General features: G+C 45.2%; 1 protein-coding gene and 1 non-coding gene across 10 annotated transcripts in view; both read left to right on the top strand.

Annotated features, from left to right (window-relative positions):
• The window catches only part of GARRE1 (granule associated Rac and RHOG effector 1), a 96,356-nt gene extending 78,580 nt beyond the window's left edge, over positions 1-17,776 (top strand). For 7 of the 9 annotated variants that reach the window (XM_036929898.2, XM_057493308.1, XM_036929894.2 and 4 more), the window contains 7 exons: positions 1,422-1,519; positions 6,353-6,478; positions 7,596-8,629; positions 11,663-11,828; positions 12,647-12,784; positions 14,535-14,613; positions 15,118-17,776. In XM_036929898.2, the coding sequence (XP_036785793.2) occupies positions 1,422-1,519; positions 6,353-6,478; positions 7,596-8,629; positions 11,663-11,828; positions 12,647-12,784; positions 14,535-14,613; positions 15,118-15,426 (1,950 nt within the window). In that variant the 3' untranslated portion in view covers positions 15,427-17,776. The other 2 variants (XM_036929901.2, XM_036929900.2) reach the window with 2 other exon arrangements.
• On the top strand, positions 12,307-12,442 carry LOC118934435 (U8 small nucleolar RNA). Its single transcript, XR_005033467.2, has one exon. It is a non-coding gene; the product is annotated as a U8 small nucleolar RNA (small nucleolar RNA).
• Positions 17,777-21,406: the final 3,630 nt, after the last annotated feature.

Here is a 21,406-nt window from a genome sequence, read left to right as displayed (position 1 = left end):
ACTTTTTGAGAAGGTACAGCATTTCAGTCAGAGGTTAAAAGAAGCTAATTAGAGATTAAGAAAATTAAAAGAAGCGTTTCCTATAGGGTCTGCTCATGAAATGATCTGTTGGGAGGACACTATCCTTCTGTTAAATGTGGGTAAGGGCTCAGGGGGCCAAGCTCAGGGTGTTGCTGCCTTGTAGAGAGCTGGCTGTGGCCTGTCCACAGTGTCTTACACTTCCTTTAGGATCCATCCGTTCCTTAGTATAGGAACCCCAGAAAAGGAGTAAACTGGAGACCCCTGCTGAAATAAGGAGCCTGTGTATTCAGGAGATTAAGCCATGTTTCCAAAGACGGTTTTAACTGAAACTAGGAGAACCATGGTGATAAGTTCTCCAGAAAGGAGTGTGTAAAAAAATAAGGCAGAAGGACACACAGGCTGTTTTGAGAAAACATTGCCATTTTTAAAAAATGCCCCATGTTATTCAGAGAGCAGAAACTTCTTCCTAGTCACCTACCCCTTGATCCCAGGGCACCTTTGTATGTGACTGACAGAAAAACCTTTAGATTATGGTTCTAGGGGGGGAGGAGAGAGGAAACACCTGTCTGGCTCAACAATGGTTGATACTTGGAGAGGAAGTCTTTTCTGAAGGACATTGCTGAGGAGCTGTGGGAACTCTGTTTACAGCCTGGAAGTCAGCTCCATTGGAGGCTGAATTTGGAATCAATAAGCAAATTTGCATGGCTTTACCCTTTCTGAAATGTGATCAGTTTGGTGTTAAAGAGCTCTATTATTTTCTTAAAACTCCATTAGTTATTTGAAAATATGTTCATCACTTTGTTAAACTCTTCAAATTATGTAAGATACTATATGATTCTTGTAATATTAAAGATTTCTCCTCCAAGTAAGGGGAAATCATTGAGAGAAGAATTCGTTCTTCATCTTTCCTGAAGTAGTTCTGTTTTTATTGATGATTAAGGATAAACTGATCTTTAAATTTAAAAACGGCTTTATCCACTTCTGGCTTATATTTAGTCATTACAAATGGACTTTTCTGAAGCACTGGTTTGATTTTTAATGACATTTTATTCCTCTCAAGTACATAAAGTAAAAAAAATACAAGGTAAAGGAAACAAAGTAATTCCTAATTAACATATTTATAGTTTGGGAGAAGTATCAACAATTTGCAAAGTTCAAAACAGTGTTTGCAAAGTTCAGTACATCCTGCGTCCGGAATTTGATTACTGTTTATTAAAATATTACAGTATTCAGTGATCTTTATTACTTGCTATCTCCATGGGGCTCCTGACTGCATAACTGCCTTGTCAGGGGAATAGCCCTTGCCAGAGTCACTCAGCATCAATAGACGCATGTTTTGGATTTGTCTGGGATGCATTCTCCTCTCTGAAACCTGATTGCTGTTTTTGTTTCTCTCTTAGGTGGTAGTTGACACAGCACAGATTGAAAATAAAGAAGCCTATGCTCCCCAAATCAGTTTAGAAGGCTCCAGAATAGTGGTTCAAGTTCCATCCACATGGTAACACGACTTTAGCCTAAGCTCTGATTTAAGTTGCACATCTTTGAAAAGATTGCTTTATTTTGGACAAACCCCATGCTAGCTGACATGACAGATCTCTTGCTACTTCTGCGGCTTTATGGGAAGTGGTGGTATGTTAATGCCATGTGTTGTGGTTATTAGTCCACAGTGAGGAAGGCAAGATGTCTGAAAAATAGTCTCATTGGCCAGTAATGTAACTAAAATATTACATACTCATGGATCATCATGAGCAATATTATCTTTTCTTTGATACTGAGTCCACAGCTTTTGAACAGAGTATATTATTTTCTCTAAGTCACTAAGTGCTCTCTAAAGCTGAGTACAGAATATAGAATTCCTCCTTTGTTCCAACATCCCTGATGATCTTGAGTTCATGTCATTAAACACCCAGTGTCACTGCAAATCTGGAGACAGACTGAGCCATTTGTATTTTTCATTATTTAATTATATTTGTAAACTTATAAAAGATAAAGGATTCTTCTTAATCTATTAAAAACTCCTACAGATCAATAAGAAAATGGGCAAAGTACTTGAACAGGTAAATCAGAAAAGACACTGTCAGCAAATAGATGAAGAAAATGTGTAACCTTACAATGAAAGGTAGAGAAAAGAATACAATGTCATTTTGCCCAACATGTTGTTAAATTGTTTTAGAATAATACAAGGTTTGGGCCAGACTGTACAAAAACAAGCACAGAAGTTGTTGAGTAAATCACACAGCCTTTCTGGGGGGCAGTTTTCTGTATCAGAAGCCTAAAATAAGGGTCATAACCTCAGCAGTTCCACAGTTCCCGCCTCTGGAGATTTATCCTTACGATGTGCAAGCAGGTTCAGCTAAAGGATTAGCATCATAGCTTTATTAACAAACAGCAACATTTAAGAATATGTTCTAAGACTTTTGCTATTAAAATTATGATCTGAACGAACATTTAACTATATAGAGGAATTTTAAAAACATTTAGGTAGGAAGAGATAAAGATAGTAACGAAAATGGCACTATCAATATCTGTATAGACTGAAGTGGTAGTGGGTAATGCATTCAAGTTGAATCTAAGACATTTCTTCTTGAAGTCTGAGGGTCCAGTGGTAGATTCTGGCAAAAGTAACAGAACTTGTTGATTTATCAAGGGAGGGTTAGCAGTTCACTTCATGTCCTCAAACCTCCCTTCTGTGAGTTCCCTCCACCAAAACTTTTAAATATTAAGCCTAACGCAGATTCTCATTCTGAAGTAAAATAGTTTGAACTTTTGGATAATTGGTGCAATGAACAGCTAGTACTACAATGGTTAACACTGCGTACACTTCCAAAACTCTCCCTGTATAATTGATCTCCTTTGTAGTTGATTGCCCCTCCATGAGAGATTTCATGTGATTCCTTGGAGAGACTCCCTCTGCTGGTTGCTTTTGGTAAAAACACAGTTTTCGTATTTGTTTCAAATTACAAAATATATGCTTGTTGAGAACTCAAACAGAAGTGATTGCTTTATTACATCTTCAGAAAAATGAAATTGTTAGAAAAGTCTGTCACGAATTTATTTTATGCTTTATTTTTAGTAAAATAAAGTGCCCAGCTGCCAGATAGTTTTTTTCCAAATAAAATAATACCTTACTTAGATTTAAGCTGTTCATACGTTCTTTCTTTCAGCAAATACTAATACCTATTATGTGACATTCTGGGCTCTGAGCATTTAATCATGAGCAAGACAGAGTCCCTGCACCTAAAAGCTGACTTAGTAGTGGGAAGGGGAGGAAACAGTTAGCAAGCATAAAAATTAAGTTTAAACACTGGCGAGTGTATGTGGGGGAAAGAGTAGAATGATATCATCTGATAGAGAATAACTGGGGTAGACATGGGAAGGGGAGGCTATTGTGGATGAGGTGGTCAGTCATGTAAAGTCCCTGAAGATAGGACATTTGAAAGGAGCTGGCCATGCAGATTGCAGATGGAGAAAACATTCCAGGCAGAAGGAACAGCAAGTGCAAAGGCCTGCAGAGTGAAACAGCATGGCAGGAGATATGGTAGATGGTGGTAATGACGGGACAGTTATGGAAGCTAGGACTTGAGGGGTCCCTGAGGGACTTGGATTTTTATCTGTGAAAAGGTAGTTTTAAGCATGTCTGCATGATTTGTCAAAAGAAGGGATTAGGCCCTTAAGAGAATTTTATTGGTCAACTCTCAAAACTGATGAATAAAAGGAAAATGCTAATATGTCGATTTTCAGAAATTGAAATTATTATCTCCAGGAACTATAATACTCATTTCTGCATGACCAGCAAATTTTGTGCTAGAGGGCAAACATGTGACCAGCCAAATCACAACTAGAAATTGGCTTGGAAGCATAGAACAAGTGTGTCCTGATAATCAGTGATTCCAAGGTGAGAGAATTGGGTGCATGAACCTTGGGTTGAGTGCATTGGCCACGTTTCTCTCCCAGGAGTCCAGGGTCTGGCTGGGCACCAGCAGAGCATGCCTTGTTGCTCGCTTTTTGCAGTATTTCTGAGACTGGCTGGCTCACATCCTCACAGATACATTGCTTCTCCAGCCAAATTGATGTTGGGGAATGCTACTGCTTCCTTAGTCAGGTGGCTTTACAAGTGTTGATTTCACCATTTAATTCTCATAGTGCACAGGAACAGACAGACAGTGTCTTCTGGTTCTCCCTCTCAGGAAAGGCCTCTTGGTGGAGGTACACCAAATGGGCAGTGGGGACCTGAATGGTGGGAAGCAGCTCTCAAGGGAGAGCAGCCCAGGCAAAGGCAGTGACAAGAGCAAAGGTCCTGAGACATGGGCAAACTCAGCCTATTCAGGGAGGGAGAGAAAGCCTCTTTGCTGGGATGAGGTGACAGTAAAGAGGCAGGAGGCAGAGAGGCAGGAGGGGCCAGGTCACAAGGAGCCCTGAGGGCTGTGGTGAGGGTTTAGATTTTATTTCAGTCATGAGGGGATGCCGCTGGAAGGTTTTAAACAGTGGGTCTCATCTGGTTATGTATTTTCTCAGGAAGTGAGAGTTGAGGTAGGACTGAATGTGTTCTGATTTGTGCTGTAGAAGGCTCGTTCTGGCTGTGGTGTGGAGGGTGGGCCTGGGAGGGACAGGAATGGAGAAAAGGAAAGCAGATTGGAGATTGGTCCTAAGCCACAGAAGGCTGTGGTTCCTTGGAGTAGAACCAGTAATAAGGGAGGTGGTGAGAAGTGCTCAAGTTTAGAATATGTTCTGGACAATGAGCTGCCAGGATTTGCTGATGGCTTGGATGCAGGATGTGAAGGAGCTAGAGACGACCTGTAGGTTCTAGGGTAGACAGTTGTGTAAGTTCACTTATTGAGGAAGTCTATGGGAATCAGAGTGGTCTTTGGTGGGGAGGTGAGGAATCGAGGGATGTGCTGACCAGACTACCTTCGAGCTGCCTGTCAGGTGTGCAAGAAGAGATGGCAAGTAATGCAGTTTGATGTATGAAAGTGGAGTGCAGGAGAAAGGTCGAGGCTGGTGAAGGAAATTTGAGGGTCTTCAGGTGTGGGGATGGTCTCTACAGCTGTAGGACCAGGTGCAGTACTCTAGGAAGAAAGGATTCTAGGAAGAACATGCCATCATACAGAGGTGAGGGAAAGAGGAGTAGGAGAAATCAGCAGAGGAGACCCAGAAGGACCTGCCAGCCATATAGAAAGAAAACTGAGCAAGCGTAGGGTCACTGAAGCTATGGAAGGTAGTGATCCAGGAGGAAAGAAATACTGCACAGTGTTGCAGAGAGTTGAATAAGGTGGAGACACGTACTGACCCTAACTTTGGTAAGATCTGGATTGTTTGATAAAAGCTATTTTAGTGGTGGTATGGGGATGGGAGCCCAGTCAGAGCCAGGTGAGAGGAGAAATAGGAGGTAAGGAAGAGGAGATGATACTGGGTTTTGCTAAAATGAAGGGCAGAGAAATAAATGGGGGAGTCTGGAGGGAAATGTGGAGTTAAGAGAAGGTGGTTAGTGAGACTGGTTTGTTTGCCAAAGGGAGTATCACGGGAGGAGTGGGGTGACTACGTGAGTGAGGCCCTTGGGAAAGGAGGGCACATAGCTTGTGGCATTCAGGTGGAGAGTCAGCCTGTGACAGGATCAGGGTGTGCAAGACAGCAGATGTGTGAGCACAGACACGGTCCCTGGGGGAATTAGTGGTGAGGGGAAATGAAATAGGTCAAATTTGCTTATGTGTTTCCTCGTTTGACAGTTGAGGTAGGAAAAGAGTGGACGAGGTGGCAGGGATAGCAGAGCTTTGAGGAGAGAGGAGAAGGTGTGAAGTAGTCATCTTGGGTAGGACAAAGTTAACTTAGTAAAGGCCATAAGCTCGCCTGATATTTGTGGAGTCCATGTGGTAGACCATGAGGCTTTTTTTCCTCCACTGACCTTTAGTTTCTTAGGTACAGGTGTGAAGTGCTGCAGAGGAAGGATGGAGCAGGGCTTAATGGGAAGAGTTTGCAAGGAGTAGATACTGTGCCAGATCATGGAATCTCAGCAGGTAGAAAGGAAAGTCAGGGCCTGAGGTAGTATTTGATGGTAAGAGGGCATTAGGGCCCCTGGAGGCAGCCCTACAGCAAACTCTTCTCTTCCTACTAAACAGACTGCAGATAGCATTCTAGACCCTATTGCTTCCTCCTCCACTTGCAGAGCAACAAGTTCCAATATTAACCTTGCCACTCTCTAAATGTTCTTTTAATTACAGGACTTTTATTTCATGTCAAAAGTATGTAAAAGTTATAGTCCTTTTATATGAGGCCTGCTTGAAACAACTTTGCAGAGAAATGCGGCCCAGACTAACACAGCCTGGTTCGCACCTAGGTGCCTGAAAGAAGACCCCGCTACCATGTCCCTGCTGCAAAGAAGCCTCGATCCCGAGAAGACCCTGGGTCTCGTGGACGTGCTCTACACGGCTGTGCTGGACCTCAACCGCTGGAGGGCAGGGAGGTTGGTATCCCTGCCAGTCACTTGATTGGGTTTACCTTCAGGCCCATACCTAGGGACAGTGTGACCACATACAGTTCCATGTGTGTTCATGTCACTGATAGCATGTGACTAAGTATGGCAAGAAAAAGAAGAGAACTTTTTATTTGGGAATAATTTCAAACTTACAGAAGTGTTGCAAGAATAGTACAAGGAATTACTCTATGCCCTTTATCCAGATTCTGCAGTGTGTTAACATTTTTGCCTTCATTTGTTTTATCGTTTGAGAGTAAGCCCATCAAGAAGATTTTAACCCAACTCATATTCTCCTAGTGAACTAAGAGCAGAGAAATGTTGAGAAAATGTACTTAGGTCCTCATGAAATTTATTCACATCTGAAAGTAGTTAACAGGTACAAGATTGTCTCTTTGTGACTTGTTAACTTCAGAATGGGCAGGGGTCTTAAATATCTAGCTAGGTACACTCCCCCTTTCTTAACTCTCAAGCACACAGAGGCCCAGGACAGTGAGGTCACTTACCCAAGGTCACACCATTCATCACCTGCCTCAGCTCCTGCCCCATGCCCTCTCTGTCTCCAGGGCTCTCTTTCAGTGCTGGAAAAAAGTGCTCAGAAAACTGGAATTAATAGCTGTCTGTTCTTGGCACTGTCTGTAAATTATTTCCAAGGACAAAGTGCCACAAAGTGTCCTTAAGTCCTTCCCAGCAACCCCTCTCTGCTCTATGGATTTAATGATTGTCCCTCTGCTGGAGTCTCCAGGCTCTTAGTCCCTGTCCTCCAAGCACGAAGCTGGCTTCTGCCAATTGCATCTCCCAGTCTACCCATATTTTGGTCTCCTGTACTGAGGTTAAAGTGTTTTGACAAACTCTTGAGGCCAAAGTCGTAATGTAGTTCTCCCAGCCCTGTGTTAGACAGTGTTGATTTTTTATAATAAATATAGATAGTGTTTAAGTTATGTATACTTTAAAAACTCATGGGTGTTTATCTATAAAATAAGTGAACCTGATACCAACCAGAGAGGTCTTTTTTGTTCTTAAAGTCTTTCTTAAATACAAAGAGATCTATTTCATTATCCAATTTGTGTATATATATATTTTTTCTAACACATTTCTGTTTAAATAGGGAACAAGCTTTACCGTGCATACAGATCCAGCTTCAAAGGGAGATCTGTGATTTTGGGAATCAGTCTGACCTGCCTTCTGGAAGTGGAAACAAAGCTTCAGGTGGCCTGCAGAAGACGTTCTCCAAACTGACATCCCGGTTCACCAAGAAAACTTCATGTACCAGCTCTAGCAGTAGCACAAATTATTCCATTCCAAGTACCCCTTCCAAAAACATCTTCATAGGTGGGTGTTTAGAAGAAAAGGCCAAAATGCCCAGCAATATTGATTCAAGGCTACAAAGCATTTTGAACATTGGGAATTTTCCCAGGACTACAGACCCTTCACAGTCAGCTCAAAATTCCAGCAATCAAATGGCCAATGGTTTTCTCATGGAGAGGCGAGACAACTTCCTGCGAGGAGATGATGGCAAAGATGAGAAGGGTATGAACTTGCCAACCGATCAGGAAATGCAGGAGGTGATAGATTTTCTCTCGGGCTTTAATATGGGCCAGTCACATCAGGGCTCCCCACTGGTGACAAGACGTAATTCTGCTGCCACAGCTATGGTGACTGAGCAGAAGGCAGGAGCTATGCAGCCACAGCAGCCACCACTGCCAGTGCCCCCTCCACCGCGGCCACCCCAGGCTGGGGCACATGCACCTCTGACGCCCCAGCCAGGCCTGGCACCTCAGCAGCAGTCCCCAAAGCAACCACAACCCCAGGTCCCCTACTACCAGCACCTGCTCCAGCCCATTGGATCACAGCAGCCCCCGCCCCAGCCTCGGGCCCCAGGGAAGTGGGTGCATAGCTCGTCTCAGCAGCCATCACAGCCCGTTGGAGCGGGTCTGTCACCTCTTGGTCAGTGGCCTGGCATATCTGATCTCAGTTCTGACTTGTACAGCTTGGGTCTGGTGAGCAGCTATATGGATAATGTGATGTCAGAGGTTTTGGGACAGAAGCCACAGGGACCTAGAAATAACACCTGGCCAAACCGTGATCAAAGCGATGGAGTGTTTGGGATGTTGGGAGAGATTCTGCCTTTTGATCCTGCAGGTATGCAAGCACCGCCCCTACCTTGGTTGTGGGGGGTGGGGGTAACATAAATGTAATCACTGAGGACCTCACAGGGCCTATCTGCCACAGCCTTACTAGGTGGGGGAAATGACTCTAATCCCCCTTTAAGACCCTTTCTTGCTGTCTGATACTAAGTACGGGGCAGACCAGCAAAGGTAGGAAGCAATGGTGAGAATGAGGCTGAGAAGGTAAGTGAACTATTTCTCTCACTTTACAAAGGACAGGATTGAGGCTGAGAAGTTACATGAATAGCTCAAAGTCCCATAGTTCAAATGGGCTCCAGTCTGCACTCTCCCATCCATGGGAGCCAAGGCAGCTGGCCCTTTGTGAGCAGCCTTTTTCCTGATTACATAATCTGTTCTGTAACTCTTTTTTTGCCCGGAAGTTCTAAGACCTATGAAAGATGGTAGAGCACCCTCCTGCCTTCATAGAACATGGCTTTTGCCTTGTCTAAACAGTGTAAAAATACCATGAGAGTTATCTTAGGAAATTATAAAAAGAACTTAGAAACAAAACAAAAATAAACTTGGCAGAAGAATTAATTGAGGATAAAAGCCAAAATTAATTAAATATTAAAAAAATGCAGTAGAAATTGTAAATAAATCTTAAAAAGGGTATTTGGGAGGCCAATGAAATAGATAAACCAATTTATTATAAGCCTAATTAAGAGAAAGCAAAGAGAAACAAGATGAGGAAAGAGGAAGGAACTACAGATATAGGAGAGATTAAAAGAACTTTAAGATATTACTGTATATTGATTGATGACAACATGCTTGAAAACTGAATGGAGGATGGATTCTTTCCTAATAAAAATACATTACCAAAATTGCACCAAAATGTGGAAAAACTGCCTAGATCTGTTTTAGTAGAACAGATTGGAAAGTCAATTATGAAGCCAACATGATTTTCCATGAAAACTTTATATAAAAATGGCATACCACAGTGCATCTCTTTCATAAGTGTGGACAGATGCAAGAAAATCTAGCAGTGTGTCAGAAGACTGAAATCTGTTAGTAAACCTGGTTTACTTTAGGAGAGTAAGGTGGTCGAGCATAGGGAACTCTGCTACTGTACAGTAATCCATCATATCAACCAATTAAATGAGAAAAACTCATACAACAGATGCTGTGAAGACATTTGTTGAAAGATACCATCAATTCCTAAAAATAAATAAGTCCCTCAAAATAAAACACGAATAAAAAGGAACTTCTTGAATATAAAAAGACGATCTACCAAAATCTAGTAGCAAGTAGTACTTTGGTAAAACAAAATCATTCTAGTTAAAGTCAGGACCCAGAAGGGGTGGCAGCTGTTACTACCAATAGCATGTAACTTTGTCTTGGACTTTCTAGTAAATATAGCAAGGCAAAGAAAAAAGGAAATAAGTGGTATGAACTTCAGAAAAGGATAAATTGAAAAACACATCTCTTTGCTGGCAATAGAAATGAAAACAACTTCATAAAAAGTTCCTAGAATTAGTAGGCAAATCTGGTAAGGTGGGTAGATGTAAGATAAAATATATAGAAATCAATTGTTTTTTCTCTAATTTAACAAAAGATATGCAGAAATGGAAAATATATTTCCTTCACAAGGGGAGTACTTGTGAAATATTATAAATAAGTATAGCAAATATTTTTATAAGTAACCACCAGAAGAGATTCTCTGCTGAAACAACCCAGTATTGACTGTTAAAAGAAAGAAATATTTTCTTAAGACTTCTAAAACTTCCTCGTGCTTCCTTGTTCTTGCCCTCTTTGGGTAGGCAGATGTGGGGAACCTGGTACCCTGGGACACAGGGAGGGCAAACAATTCCACCCCGCTAAGGAAGAGCAAGCCCACCTGGCTGCCACTGGCTGGGGTGGGCATGCCACATTTTCTCGGTTGCTGATAGTCTGTATGTTTTTCAGTAATGTAGTTAAATCCAGAGTACAAATGGTGTTTGGCAGAATTTTACCACCTTTGACCTCTGTTGAGAACTGAACATCATTTTACCTACAGGTCCTTAATGTAGCAGCCTGTGGGCCCCGCCCAAGGGCATTAGGTCTACATCCCTCTCTAGGCAGGGCCAATTAGAAGAGGGTGCCCCCTCCAGGCAGGCGCACACAGCCCCTGGGAACGTGGCCTGCCTCACTGAGCCAGGACCTTGATTTTGGCCCTTGCCTTCTCCCACTGTGGGCATCTTTGTGCAGTGCACAAATGGCACAGCCTCATGCAGTGGTCTGTGCAGCGCCCTGAGAATAAGCTAGTGGTGGGATTGTACCCTAGTGTCCTTCCCAATTGAAACTAAAAAGCATACATTGCTCACACTGAGTCATCCTCGGTTCGTGACCCATGGATATTGTTCTGCCGTCTCTTTCTGTTTGACTCCTTCCTTCTCTGAATGCCTTCTGTGCTATCTTTGCTCCCACTTATACTGCCCTGCACATCCTTGCTCAGCCCTGCCAGGTATGTTTCTAGCCATCTCTTAATGCACCCTGAAATTTTATCTTACTCATTACCACTCTTACTGTCCTCAGATTGAATGAGCTGTCTGCCCACCCATATCCAGGAAAATACTGGGTTAGAGCTGGGCCCATGGGAATGGCAGATGTTCTCTAACTGGCTGACCCTGATGCTTTGATAGCGTTCACTTTCTCAGTTAGCTGGAGTCATCATCTGATTTACATAGTTGTTATGTACATAGCACCAGACATGGGAAAATTTTAAAGTAACTAGTATTTGTCTTTAAAATTTAGTCATGGATAAAGCAAACCTTTTGTGTTCTTTCTTTCATTCACATTCAGCCCACATCTGTCCCTGTGCACACATCATACCCCGGCTTCAGAGCTATGTGCAGAAAGCCCCATCTCACTGTGACAGCCTGCAGGGCAAATCCTGCACGCCTGGCAGCTCTTCATTCCTCATAGTGTGTGTGACCAGCACGTCCTCAGATGGTAGGGAAGGAAACGAGGTCAGTTTGGCCCCAAACCCTGTTTGTCCCCAAACCCTGTTTGTCCCTTTGTCTTAATACAGTGGGTTCAGACCCTGAGTTCGCACGCTATGTGGCAGGAGTGAGCCAGGCAATGCAGCAGAAGCGGCAAGTCCAACATGGTCGCCGCCCAGGCAACCCCCGGGGCCACTGGCCACCCATGGATGATGCCCATCGGACCTGGCCTTTCCCGGAGTTCTTCACAGAAGGGTGAGTACTGGTTGGGGCAGAGAAGTGGAGCTCAGGCAATCCAATCCTAAGCTTCCATGTGAGAGAGAGACACATGGTCAAATCTTCAGGGGGTCAGTGGTATAAGTTGGTGATTTTCAAGACAAACTCTTCTACCCTAGACAAGGATCTTACCTGGTGGTGTTTGTGAAGTGATGCGTGCTTAACAGTCTTTGTGCTGAAATGAGTGCAGCTGTGATCCCCACCTGATGTGGAATGTGATTGTGTAGCCCACAGTCCATATTCCAGTGTATTGAGAGAACTGTGAGTCTTCATTATGAAGATGACTAGGGGTTGATGTTTCACATTTCTTTCTGCTACCTGGTTAATAAATCTAGACAGCGAAAGACCATCTCAGCTTTTTGTTTGCTCTAAAGTGAATTCCATATACAAACCACAGGCTTCTCTGGGAGGATGAAGGCAGTGACACATGTGTGTTATAAGGGAAAGAAAAGCTCGATCGTCAGGTAGGATAATCCTTATCTGTTCCTCCTTCGGAAGGGCAGATTGGAACATGATGATTGGAGTCCGCACGCTGCATGATTAGCGTCTCTGCGTGATCAGGACTTGCAACACCCTGATTGCTCCTGTCTGATTCTTCCTGGCGAAAAAAAAGAAAGAAAGAAAAGCTCGAGTTTTCAGGGGGAGGAGGGAGACGAGACCGCTAATTGGTTGTGAGATGACTGTAGGGTAAAGACTTCTTTTAGAGCTTGGTTGGGGGTGGAGGCTGGCCTCGGGGCTGTCCAGCCAGGGTCCTGGCTGGCTGCAGGAGGCCTGGGACCATCTCTCTTGGCTTTCAGGGATGGCCTGCACAGTGGCTGGTCGGGCACTCAGGGAGACTCGGCCAGCTCAAGTGATGAGACATCGTCTGCCAACGGGGACAGCTTGTTCTCCATGTTTTCTGGACCTGACCTCGTTGCTGCTGTCAAGCAGAGAAGGTATGAAGAGACGTGTGGGTGTGAGGAAACAGAGGCCCAGAGTGGCACTCTAAAGGATGTGGGCAGGAATAGAGAGCTTGCAGGGCTGCGGGGCATCAGAGGTTGTGCTGTGGAGTGGAAAGGGAGGCCAGCTTATTTGGTCTTCATGTGACAGAGTCAGGCTTTGAATAAGCAGTGGAGAGCAGGTAGATGAAGCCAGAAGGGTACCTGAGTCAGGACACATGGAGTAGTAACAGTAGTGATGGCAGCAATGGCTAATACAAGCTAGGGTGCGCTCTGTATGCGAGGCCCCGGCTGCACATTCACAAATATTTTCTCACTTAGACTTAGTTCTCACAGCTACTGTATTAGTTTGCTAGGGCTATCATAACAAACTGCCACAGACTAAGGGGCTGAAAAACAACAAAAATGTATTTTCTCAAAGTGCTAGAGGCTAGAAGCCTGAGATCAAGGCCTCAGAAAGGTTGGTTTCTTCTGCAGACCTCCCTCCTTTCCGTGAGGGAGGCTACCCTCTCCCCATGCCTGCCTGTGTCTTCCCTCTGTGTGTGCCTGTGTCCTAATCTCTTTCTATAAGAATACCAGTTATACTGGGCTACAGCCCACCTGATGACTTCATTTTAACTGAATTACTTGTTTAAACATCTCATCTCTAAATACAGTCACATTCTGAGGTACTGTAATTAGGACTTAAACATATGAATTGGGGGTCAATGTATGAATTTGTGGGGGGAAAGTTCAGCCCATACTTACATACCTTATGATGTAAGTACTGTTTTACCCCCAATAGGTGTAAAAGTTTCACAGGTGGGGAAACTGAAGCTCAGAGAAGTTAAATTTTTTCATCCATTCATTCAGTGGCACCTGCCATGTACCAGGCACTGGTGATAGAGCTGCAAACAAAACCAACTCCCCTTCCTTGTGGAACTTACATTCTACTGAGGGAAGGCAGATTAAAAAAACCCAAATGTCATGTTGGATTAGGTGCTATGAAGAAAAACAGAGCAGGGTATGAGAGAGAACACAGGGTCAGGTAGATTGGGTGTTTTCAGAAGGGAGTCAGACCTCCAAGCAGAAAGCTGAATACAGTAAGAGAGCAATGGTGAGGAATTGGCCACAGCAGGAGAGAAGAGTCAAGGTGCATTTTTGGCCTGTGTGTCTGTGTGAAGGAGGTGCCGGGAACTGAGATGGAGGACCACAAGGAGAGCAGGGTAGAGTTTAGACTTCTGTTATAGACCTGGGAAATTGGAGAGGCCAGTTAGGCATGTAAGAGGACACCAGTCGCCTCACCTCTGCAGAGTCTGCTCCGTGCCTGCAGGAGAGCTGACCGACTGACGGATCTGGCTCTGAGTCTGCTGCATCCTGCCATTTTCATTGAACATTACGACAAATTTTTCATGTTAGTAGTAAAACTAACAGTCTTTTGTTTTTAAGTTCACAAACTCTAGTGCACAGTTAAATGATCAGTCCATAGCTGTTGAATGAATGAACAGAAAACCAGAGCTGGTGGACTCTGAGAGCCACGGGAACAGTGCCTGACCTCTGCCTGCCACCCCACCCCAGCCCTGCAATGGCTGGCGGAGTGCAACATTCAGGGGTGACCTGCCTCATCCCCCTTTACACAGTCGTCCCAAGGCCTCACCACCTAGAACCAGTGCCGGGAGATGCCAGAGCCAAGCAGCTAGGGTGTCTCCTAGAGGTAAGCTGAGCAGGAAGGCAGGTGATCACTTCACTGAGCTCTTGGTTCTCTCAGGAAACACAGCAGTGGAGAGCAGGAGACCAGCACACTGCCCTCCCCGCCTCTTCTCACCACAGTGGAGGACATGAACCAGGTATTGTGGCCCTACTCTGGCCTGGAGGGCTGGCTCTGTGGGGTACAGACTGTGAGCAAGGTTCTAAACCCTAAGTTTTAACAGGGCCTCAAAGCAGTGAGGGGTTCTTTGTGGTGAACAACTTTTTTCCCCCATGATCTTGTCTAAATGATTAACCATCTCAGCTGACTCAGAGCCACATGTAGAAAACTCTGGGGCTGTGCTGTCCAGCATGATAGCCACTAGCCATATGTGGCTGTATACATTGAAATAAATTGTATGTAAATAAATATTGAGTTCCTTGGTTGTCCTAGCCATATGGCAAGCAGGTACTGTATTGAGCAGGACTGACATAGAACATACCTCTCATTGCAGGTTCTGTTGGGCAGTGCTGCTCCAGGGCTGTGGGGATGAGGGGGTCTCTTATCCTGTCTCCTAGATGAGAATAAAGACCAGTGTTCTGGGGAGGTGGGGAAGATGATGAATTGCCAGAAATACCACTAAGAACCCTCTTCTGTTTCTCAGGACAACAAAACCAAAACGTGGCCCCCCAAAGCACCCTGGCAACACCCTTCCCCGCTTCCCAGCACGCTGCCTAGTCCAAGCACACCACTCTACGCGGTCTCCAGTCCCGGCAGCCAGTGGAATGACACCATGCAAATGCTGCAGTCCCCGGTGTGGGCAGCGACCAGTGATTGCAGCGCTGCCTCCTTCACCTATGTGCAGAGCCCGCCGCAGCCTCCACCCCAACCTGCACACAAGGCAGTGCCCAAGGGCTTCAAGGCCTTCCCCGGGAAGGCTGAACGCAGACCAGCCTACTTGCCCCAGTACTAACCCAGGGCCAGCCTGCCTGCCTGCCTGCCTGCCCAGAGCTGGTGGGGCCTGTGTCCCCACCCCAGGGCTGACTAGCTGGCACCAGCCCGCCAGAGGACCAGTGCACCCCTGTCCCAGGCAGGGGCCCTTGGGGGGTGGGGGTGGTTGGCAGCTCCAAGCCTTTAAGGCCCGGCTTCTCAAGCCTTGGAGACATCAGAGCCCTGGAGGGCCAGCTGAAGACAGAGGTTTCTGATCCTCCGCAGGGAGATGCTGAGGGAGCTTCAAACTTAAGCACCTCTGGTGATTCTGCTGCGGGTGGGCCACAGGCCACACTTGGAGAAACACAGCTCTCAAGTTTGTAGTCCCACTGTGTGTGTTGCAAGCCTGAAGGCTGAGAGCAAAACTGACCATTCCCTGCCCCTCCTTAACACCAAGTGATGACCACACCAATCACTGTAATTTATAGTTGTTTTCATAGAGGTTTTTAGTTACAACACCTCCTGCCTAAAAATGGATTGGATATTTTAAGGTAACAAATATAGTGGCTGGAGGTTTGTTCAACACTATCTTTATTTAAGTTATACAAAAAATGGGCGAAGTATAGAACAGAATATTTGTGATCAGAAGCAACCACCTGGGTTCTCCATGGGTGGGTGGCCCCTTACTGCCCCAGCAGCACCTAAGAGGTGCAACCTTTACTGGATTTATAAAAGCAGGATCTCTGGAAGCATATTCCTGATGGTGCCTGAAGATGAGCCAGCTGGCAGCTGTCCGTATGCAGGATGCAGCTGTGCTGGCTGCCCTCAGGTCCTTCCACGCGTGGCCAGAGGCTTTGACACAGTCTCACAATGTGGGGGTGTGGTCAAGGGGCTGCACAGAGACACCTGAACTTGAAATTATAGTAACACTTGTGAGCTGGCTCAAGACAAACCAATTAAGACATAGATAGGAGTTAATTTAAAGTTTTTCTTTAAAAAAAAAAAACAAAACCACCTCATTTTCAGTTAACATGTGCCATTAAATAGACAACATCCTGTGGATTTAGGGATATTTCCAGCCAGAATGGATCCAGAAGAATTGAATGGTGCTTAAATTGAGAAATAATAATACATAATATCTATATAGAATAGACATATCCCACTGTATATTAATTGAGGTTACAGAAGGTCTTTATATAAACTTATTTAAATTTTTCATACTTCATCTTTGAAAAGTCTAATTGAGAAAAATCCGTATTTTCTGGTATGAAAGTCTGACAGTATTAATATTTTTTTTATATTTTCTTAAATCATTAAACCATTTTAATATATATGTTAACTACTAATAAATGGTTTATTCTTTCTAACTCCATATAAACTTTTCCAACAAAGATTGTAATAACACATTTATGTTACCATTTTTCTACAGATATAAGTAGATTTATATTTAAAAATACCAAAAAGAAAAAGGTATATATATATATATATATATATATATATGTATTATGTATGTATATATATATATATATATATATATGCACACTAATTATAGAGGACCCTTAGGGTGTCTGAGCCCAGCCATCTGAATGTTTAGCACTGTGTTGCCAGGCTGCTTCCAGGCCTCCGGCGTGGCCTTCTGTGCTGTGTGGGGACGCCGTTGCCGCCTGCACTTAACGGTCCTTTCACTGCAGGTTCTGAACATTCACCTCTCCATGTTTACAGAGACCTATTTTGTACATAGACTTTTCCAGGCACATGCTTTGCACCAACCCTACGTGGCTCTTGTCTTGTGTTAGCTGTCACAGTGTGTGCACTAATGTTTGTTGAAGTTGTTTGTGGCTGTTCTACTTGTAAGATAGTTTTCTATTTCCTTCAGTAATGTGTCCCCAGGACCCTGTATTTCAATTTCTATTATATGGAAGTACTCTTGTTTTAATAGTGCCTCCCCAAAGACCTCACCCTGGACAGAGGTCAGTTGTTGATGCTGATGCCCCAGCACAGGTGACATCAACATTGCTAACTGTCACTTTCTAGTCTGTTTTTCTCGATTAAGGAAGACATTTTGTAGTTGCATCTCCGTGGGCTGTGAGACTGCAAAGCTGTCTGTGTGGTCTCCTCGCAGGTGCTGTGTTTTCCACACCGCCTTGCTCTGAACACTGGTGATTCCAGGTGCTGCGCTCGGCAGAGGTGGGGGTCTCACCAAAGCGCATGCATGTGTGTGTGTGCGTGTTTGTCCTTTGCATGGCCGGGCATGGCTGCCTTGCTCGGGCATCAGTAGGACGCTGTGTGAATAGTTACAATGCTTCCAAACTGGAACTCTACATTTTGTATCTTTTAAAGCTCCTATAAGTAAAATAACTATTGGCTTTATTAAAAATATACATTTAATAATATTTTGTATCTCTTTAAAGTGAACTGAAGCAGACACCGTATCAGCAGCTCTGGCTGATTCATTACTTTGAAAAGCTGCACCAGAATTGGTTTTTAGGTTAGCCTGTCCTCTGAATCTGAGATCCCCGCAAGGGGAAAGACCGCTTGGGGGTATTAGGATGAGCTGGGGTGGGTGGGCAGGAATCAGGACAAGCTTACCACACCTCTCCCACTGGCTTCCCCTAAGGCCAGAGCTGGGGGAGGCCTCTGTGTCGGTGGAGCCAATGTTGTGGTGAAAGAGACCATTTGGAAAGATGCAGCCTTGCTCTTTGGGTTGTGGTCTGTCAGCACCCACATTCCACCAAGCATGGGTGCTCTGAGCTGCCCAGGTAGCCTTTCCAAAAAGCAGACCCAGAGATGAGGTCTCCCTCTACTCCACCAGAGAACCAGTATGTGGTAAAGAGACCCTACCTTGCAGGGGCAGAAAGGACTAGTTTCACGGATAACACCATCTGTGTTAAGCAGAATGAAAGATTGTACAATGGGAACCACAAAGGGAGGGTGGGTTACAGGGGAATTTCAGCTCATTTGCGTTTACAACAAGACAGCACTTGATTGAAACTTTTGTCGTCATGAATTTAGGAAAACAGAGTATGTGAGCATTAATATATAACCTAGCAATGTAAGTACTACTCAGGCTTTCTGCTGTGATGCCAGAAGCTGAGCATCAGGACCAAGGTCCAGAGCCTTCTAAGTGTGCCTCCAGACAAGGTTGCTTAGTAATAGCCATCATGTTGCATGAGTATGCTAAGGAATACAATGGGAGGTGATATTAAAATGCTAGGAAAAACATTTATTCAAGCATGTTCCTTTTTAACACAAGTATCCAATACTGTTCACTGACTTCTGATTTATAGCAGTGGTGGAGATAGGAATCCTATAACCCTGGCTACATTCCAGATGGGTGATGTAGAAACCTAACAAATGTTACACCCAAGCTGGTGACCCTGTTTTCCCACATGGGGTGTCCAGTTCTAGGTGTGCAACTGAAACACAGTGTGCCAACCGTGGTGCTCTAAGGGATGACTGTCTGTGCATTGTGTGGCCACTTTGTGACCCACTTCCTGATTTGGAGACAGAGGAAATAAACCCTTGAAGCTAATAGCCATCTCCTCAAACTTCAAAAGCCATGTAAATGGACAGCAAGACTGGCTGCTTCCCAACCAATGTGCCCAGGAGTCTGAGAAACCTCCACGGGCAGGCTTCTGGAAGTAACACAGCTGGCCTTATGATTCCAGGAGGATAGGCTGGCTGGGCCCAGGCCTCAGTGTTTCTCTGAAAGGACTGGGTATGGCTTGTATTGGTACCGAGTTTGGAATATGGGCTTTGGTGAGGAGGAACGAGCAGTTCATTAGGGTCCTGTTCATTTCAACATGTACTGTCGTCACCTAGGGGCAAGGCCCTTGCTAGTAGCCAGGACTGCAAAGAGGAATCAGCCTCTGCCCTTAAAATGAGATTCCATTTTTCCCATCACTAACCATTACAGTACCAACTATTCACCCAGCTGCTCTGGCAGAAACCTAGAAGGCATTCTTGATTCCTCTTTCTTATTCAATTAATCAGCAAATTGTTAAGTCTATCTACAGGTACACTTGAATTCCAGGACGTTAGTACCTCTCCACTGCAATCAACCTGGTTCTCACCTGGCTTCGGCCTCCCCATCAGTTCTCTTGGTCCAGAGCCCTAACTCTCTACAGCACTTAGCATTCCCCTGAATCCTGCGTTTGCCTTTGTTCCTCTCACCAGAACGAATACCTCATAAGAGCAAGGAAGGAGTCTTGTTCCTGGCCACATAGCCAGGGTGCAGACCAGGGCGAAGCAACTAGAGACAGGCCAGACGAAAAGACATGTTACTGTGTAAATTATTACTAGGCAAATTATAACAGCAAAAACAAAACAAGGAAAAACCTAAATATTGGCTTTCACATGGGACCAAAATAATAATACATGACCAGAGTTTGTACAGAACTGCAGGGAGGGACTGACATTAGGAGCCGCAGATAGGACTATGGAGCCCCTTAGTTACCTATGGATTTCCATTCTTGTGGAAGCCCATGTTTATATGCAGTGGGGAAATTTTTTTTAAACGACCTAGCAAGGGATTCACAGGGAAAATAGAGCATTTTGAAGAGAAAACACCTGGCCGCGCACACAAACGTCGCCACTTAGAAGGGCTCCGGACCGCCTTGAGGACGCGGCTTTCCCACCATCACTACTCCTGGTGTGCGCACGCGCAGTCCACTCATTATGTCACATGCGCGCTCCCGTCTATCCCAAACGTGCGGGTAGCGACGTTTGCTAATCCGGCTCTCAGCACCCTTGCTAGGGACCCGGCCCGGGGCATGCGCACACGAGCACACCGGACGTGCGCACCCACAGGCAGAAGCGTACATCCCTCCCATCCCGACTGCCTGCTCTGCGCCGGTCTTCTCGGCGCGAAGACACGTGCGCACCGACCCTCGGGAGAAGAGGGACAGGCGCCGGGAGCTCTGCGGAGTTCCAGAGAAGCGCGGTCCTTAGTCCTCGCCCGGTCACCGTGACTCAGCATCCCCGGTGGGTGCGCCTCTGCGGAACAGCTCCCCACTTCCCATGGGCTCCTTCACTTCAGGCGCCAGAACGCCACCCCGCCTTGATAATTCCTCCTGCCCCACTTCCTCCGCCCCTATCCACGTGATCCCCTGATCTCCAGGTACCTCGGACCCCTGCCCAGCGGTCCCGAATTAAGGCCTGGCTTAATCTAAATACCAATGCTTCGATTTACCCATCTGTGAAACAGACGTTGTTTGCAACTGTGCACGCTACAGGCTCAGTAAGTGCTAGTTTTGCAAATACTCAGCATGAACCAACTGGTTTTACAAGAGCCCGCTAGTCTCTGAAATTAAACCCTTACTGGCGTTAGGACTATCCCTGGACTTTGCTAACTTGCCTCTTCAGTGAAGTCCACCCTCCAGCCCCCGGGGCCAGGCCATCTTGCTGAGGGTACGTGGAGGTGCCTGGGGCTGAAGGAGTCTCTACATTTGACCCCTCCAAGCTTCACTGTCACCAGAATCCCCAGGATTCTGAACTCTGCTCTTCGGTGTGCAGACAGGGCTTGGCACAACGCATGGTAGTGATTTTGGTGATGGTGGTAGAAAACAGTAGGGTTTAACTCCTGTCAGGATATTAAGTTACCTTAATTTAATATATTCCCAAACTACAGATCCTACTCTGCTCCCTAAGGTATGATCAGAGATGCCACCTTCACCCTCTAGTACTGACCATGCTTCCACACATGGCACCTTTCCTGGTGGGTTCTCTGTAACATCCTACGCAGATCCTCAGATCCAGTCCAGGGGCACGAGCATCAGTGCAGTGATTGGATTGTTCTCCTCTGCCTTTAGCCATGCTGCTGTCCTATCAGTCTGAGATGCCATTCTTGACCATTTCCACTTGTAAAATATACCCTGTCAATCATAATATCACAGATATTTAATATCACAGATATTAAAACATACTAACTGATATTAAAACAGAAATGGGAAGAGCTAGAAAGTGGCAGCGGGACAGGGTTGTGATTAAGAACAGGGCTCAGCAATCAGGCAACCATGGGTTGA

This window comes from Manis pentadactyla, chromosome 15, assembly GCF_030020395.1.
Source record: "Manis pentadactyla isolate mManPen7 chromosome 15, mManPen7.hap1, whole genome shotgun sequence".
In the NCBI taxonomy this organism is placed as follows: domain Eukaryota; kingdom Metazoa; phylum Chordata; class Mammalia; order Pholidota; family Manidae; genus Manis; species Manis pentadactyla.
The sequence above is the reverse complement of the archived record's forward strand: the minus strand, read 5'-3'. Positions and strand labels throughout refer to the sequence as shown.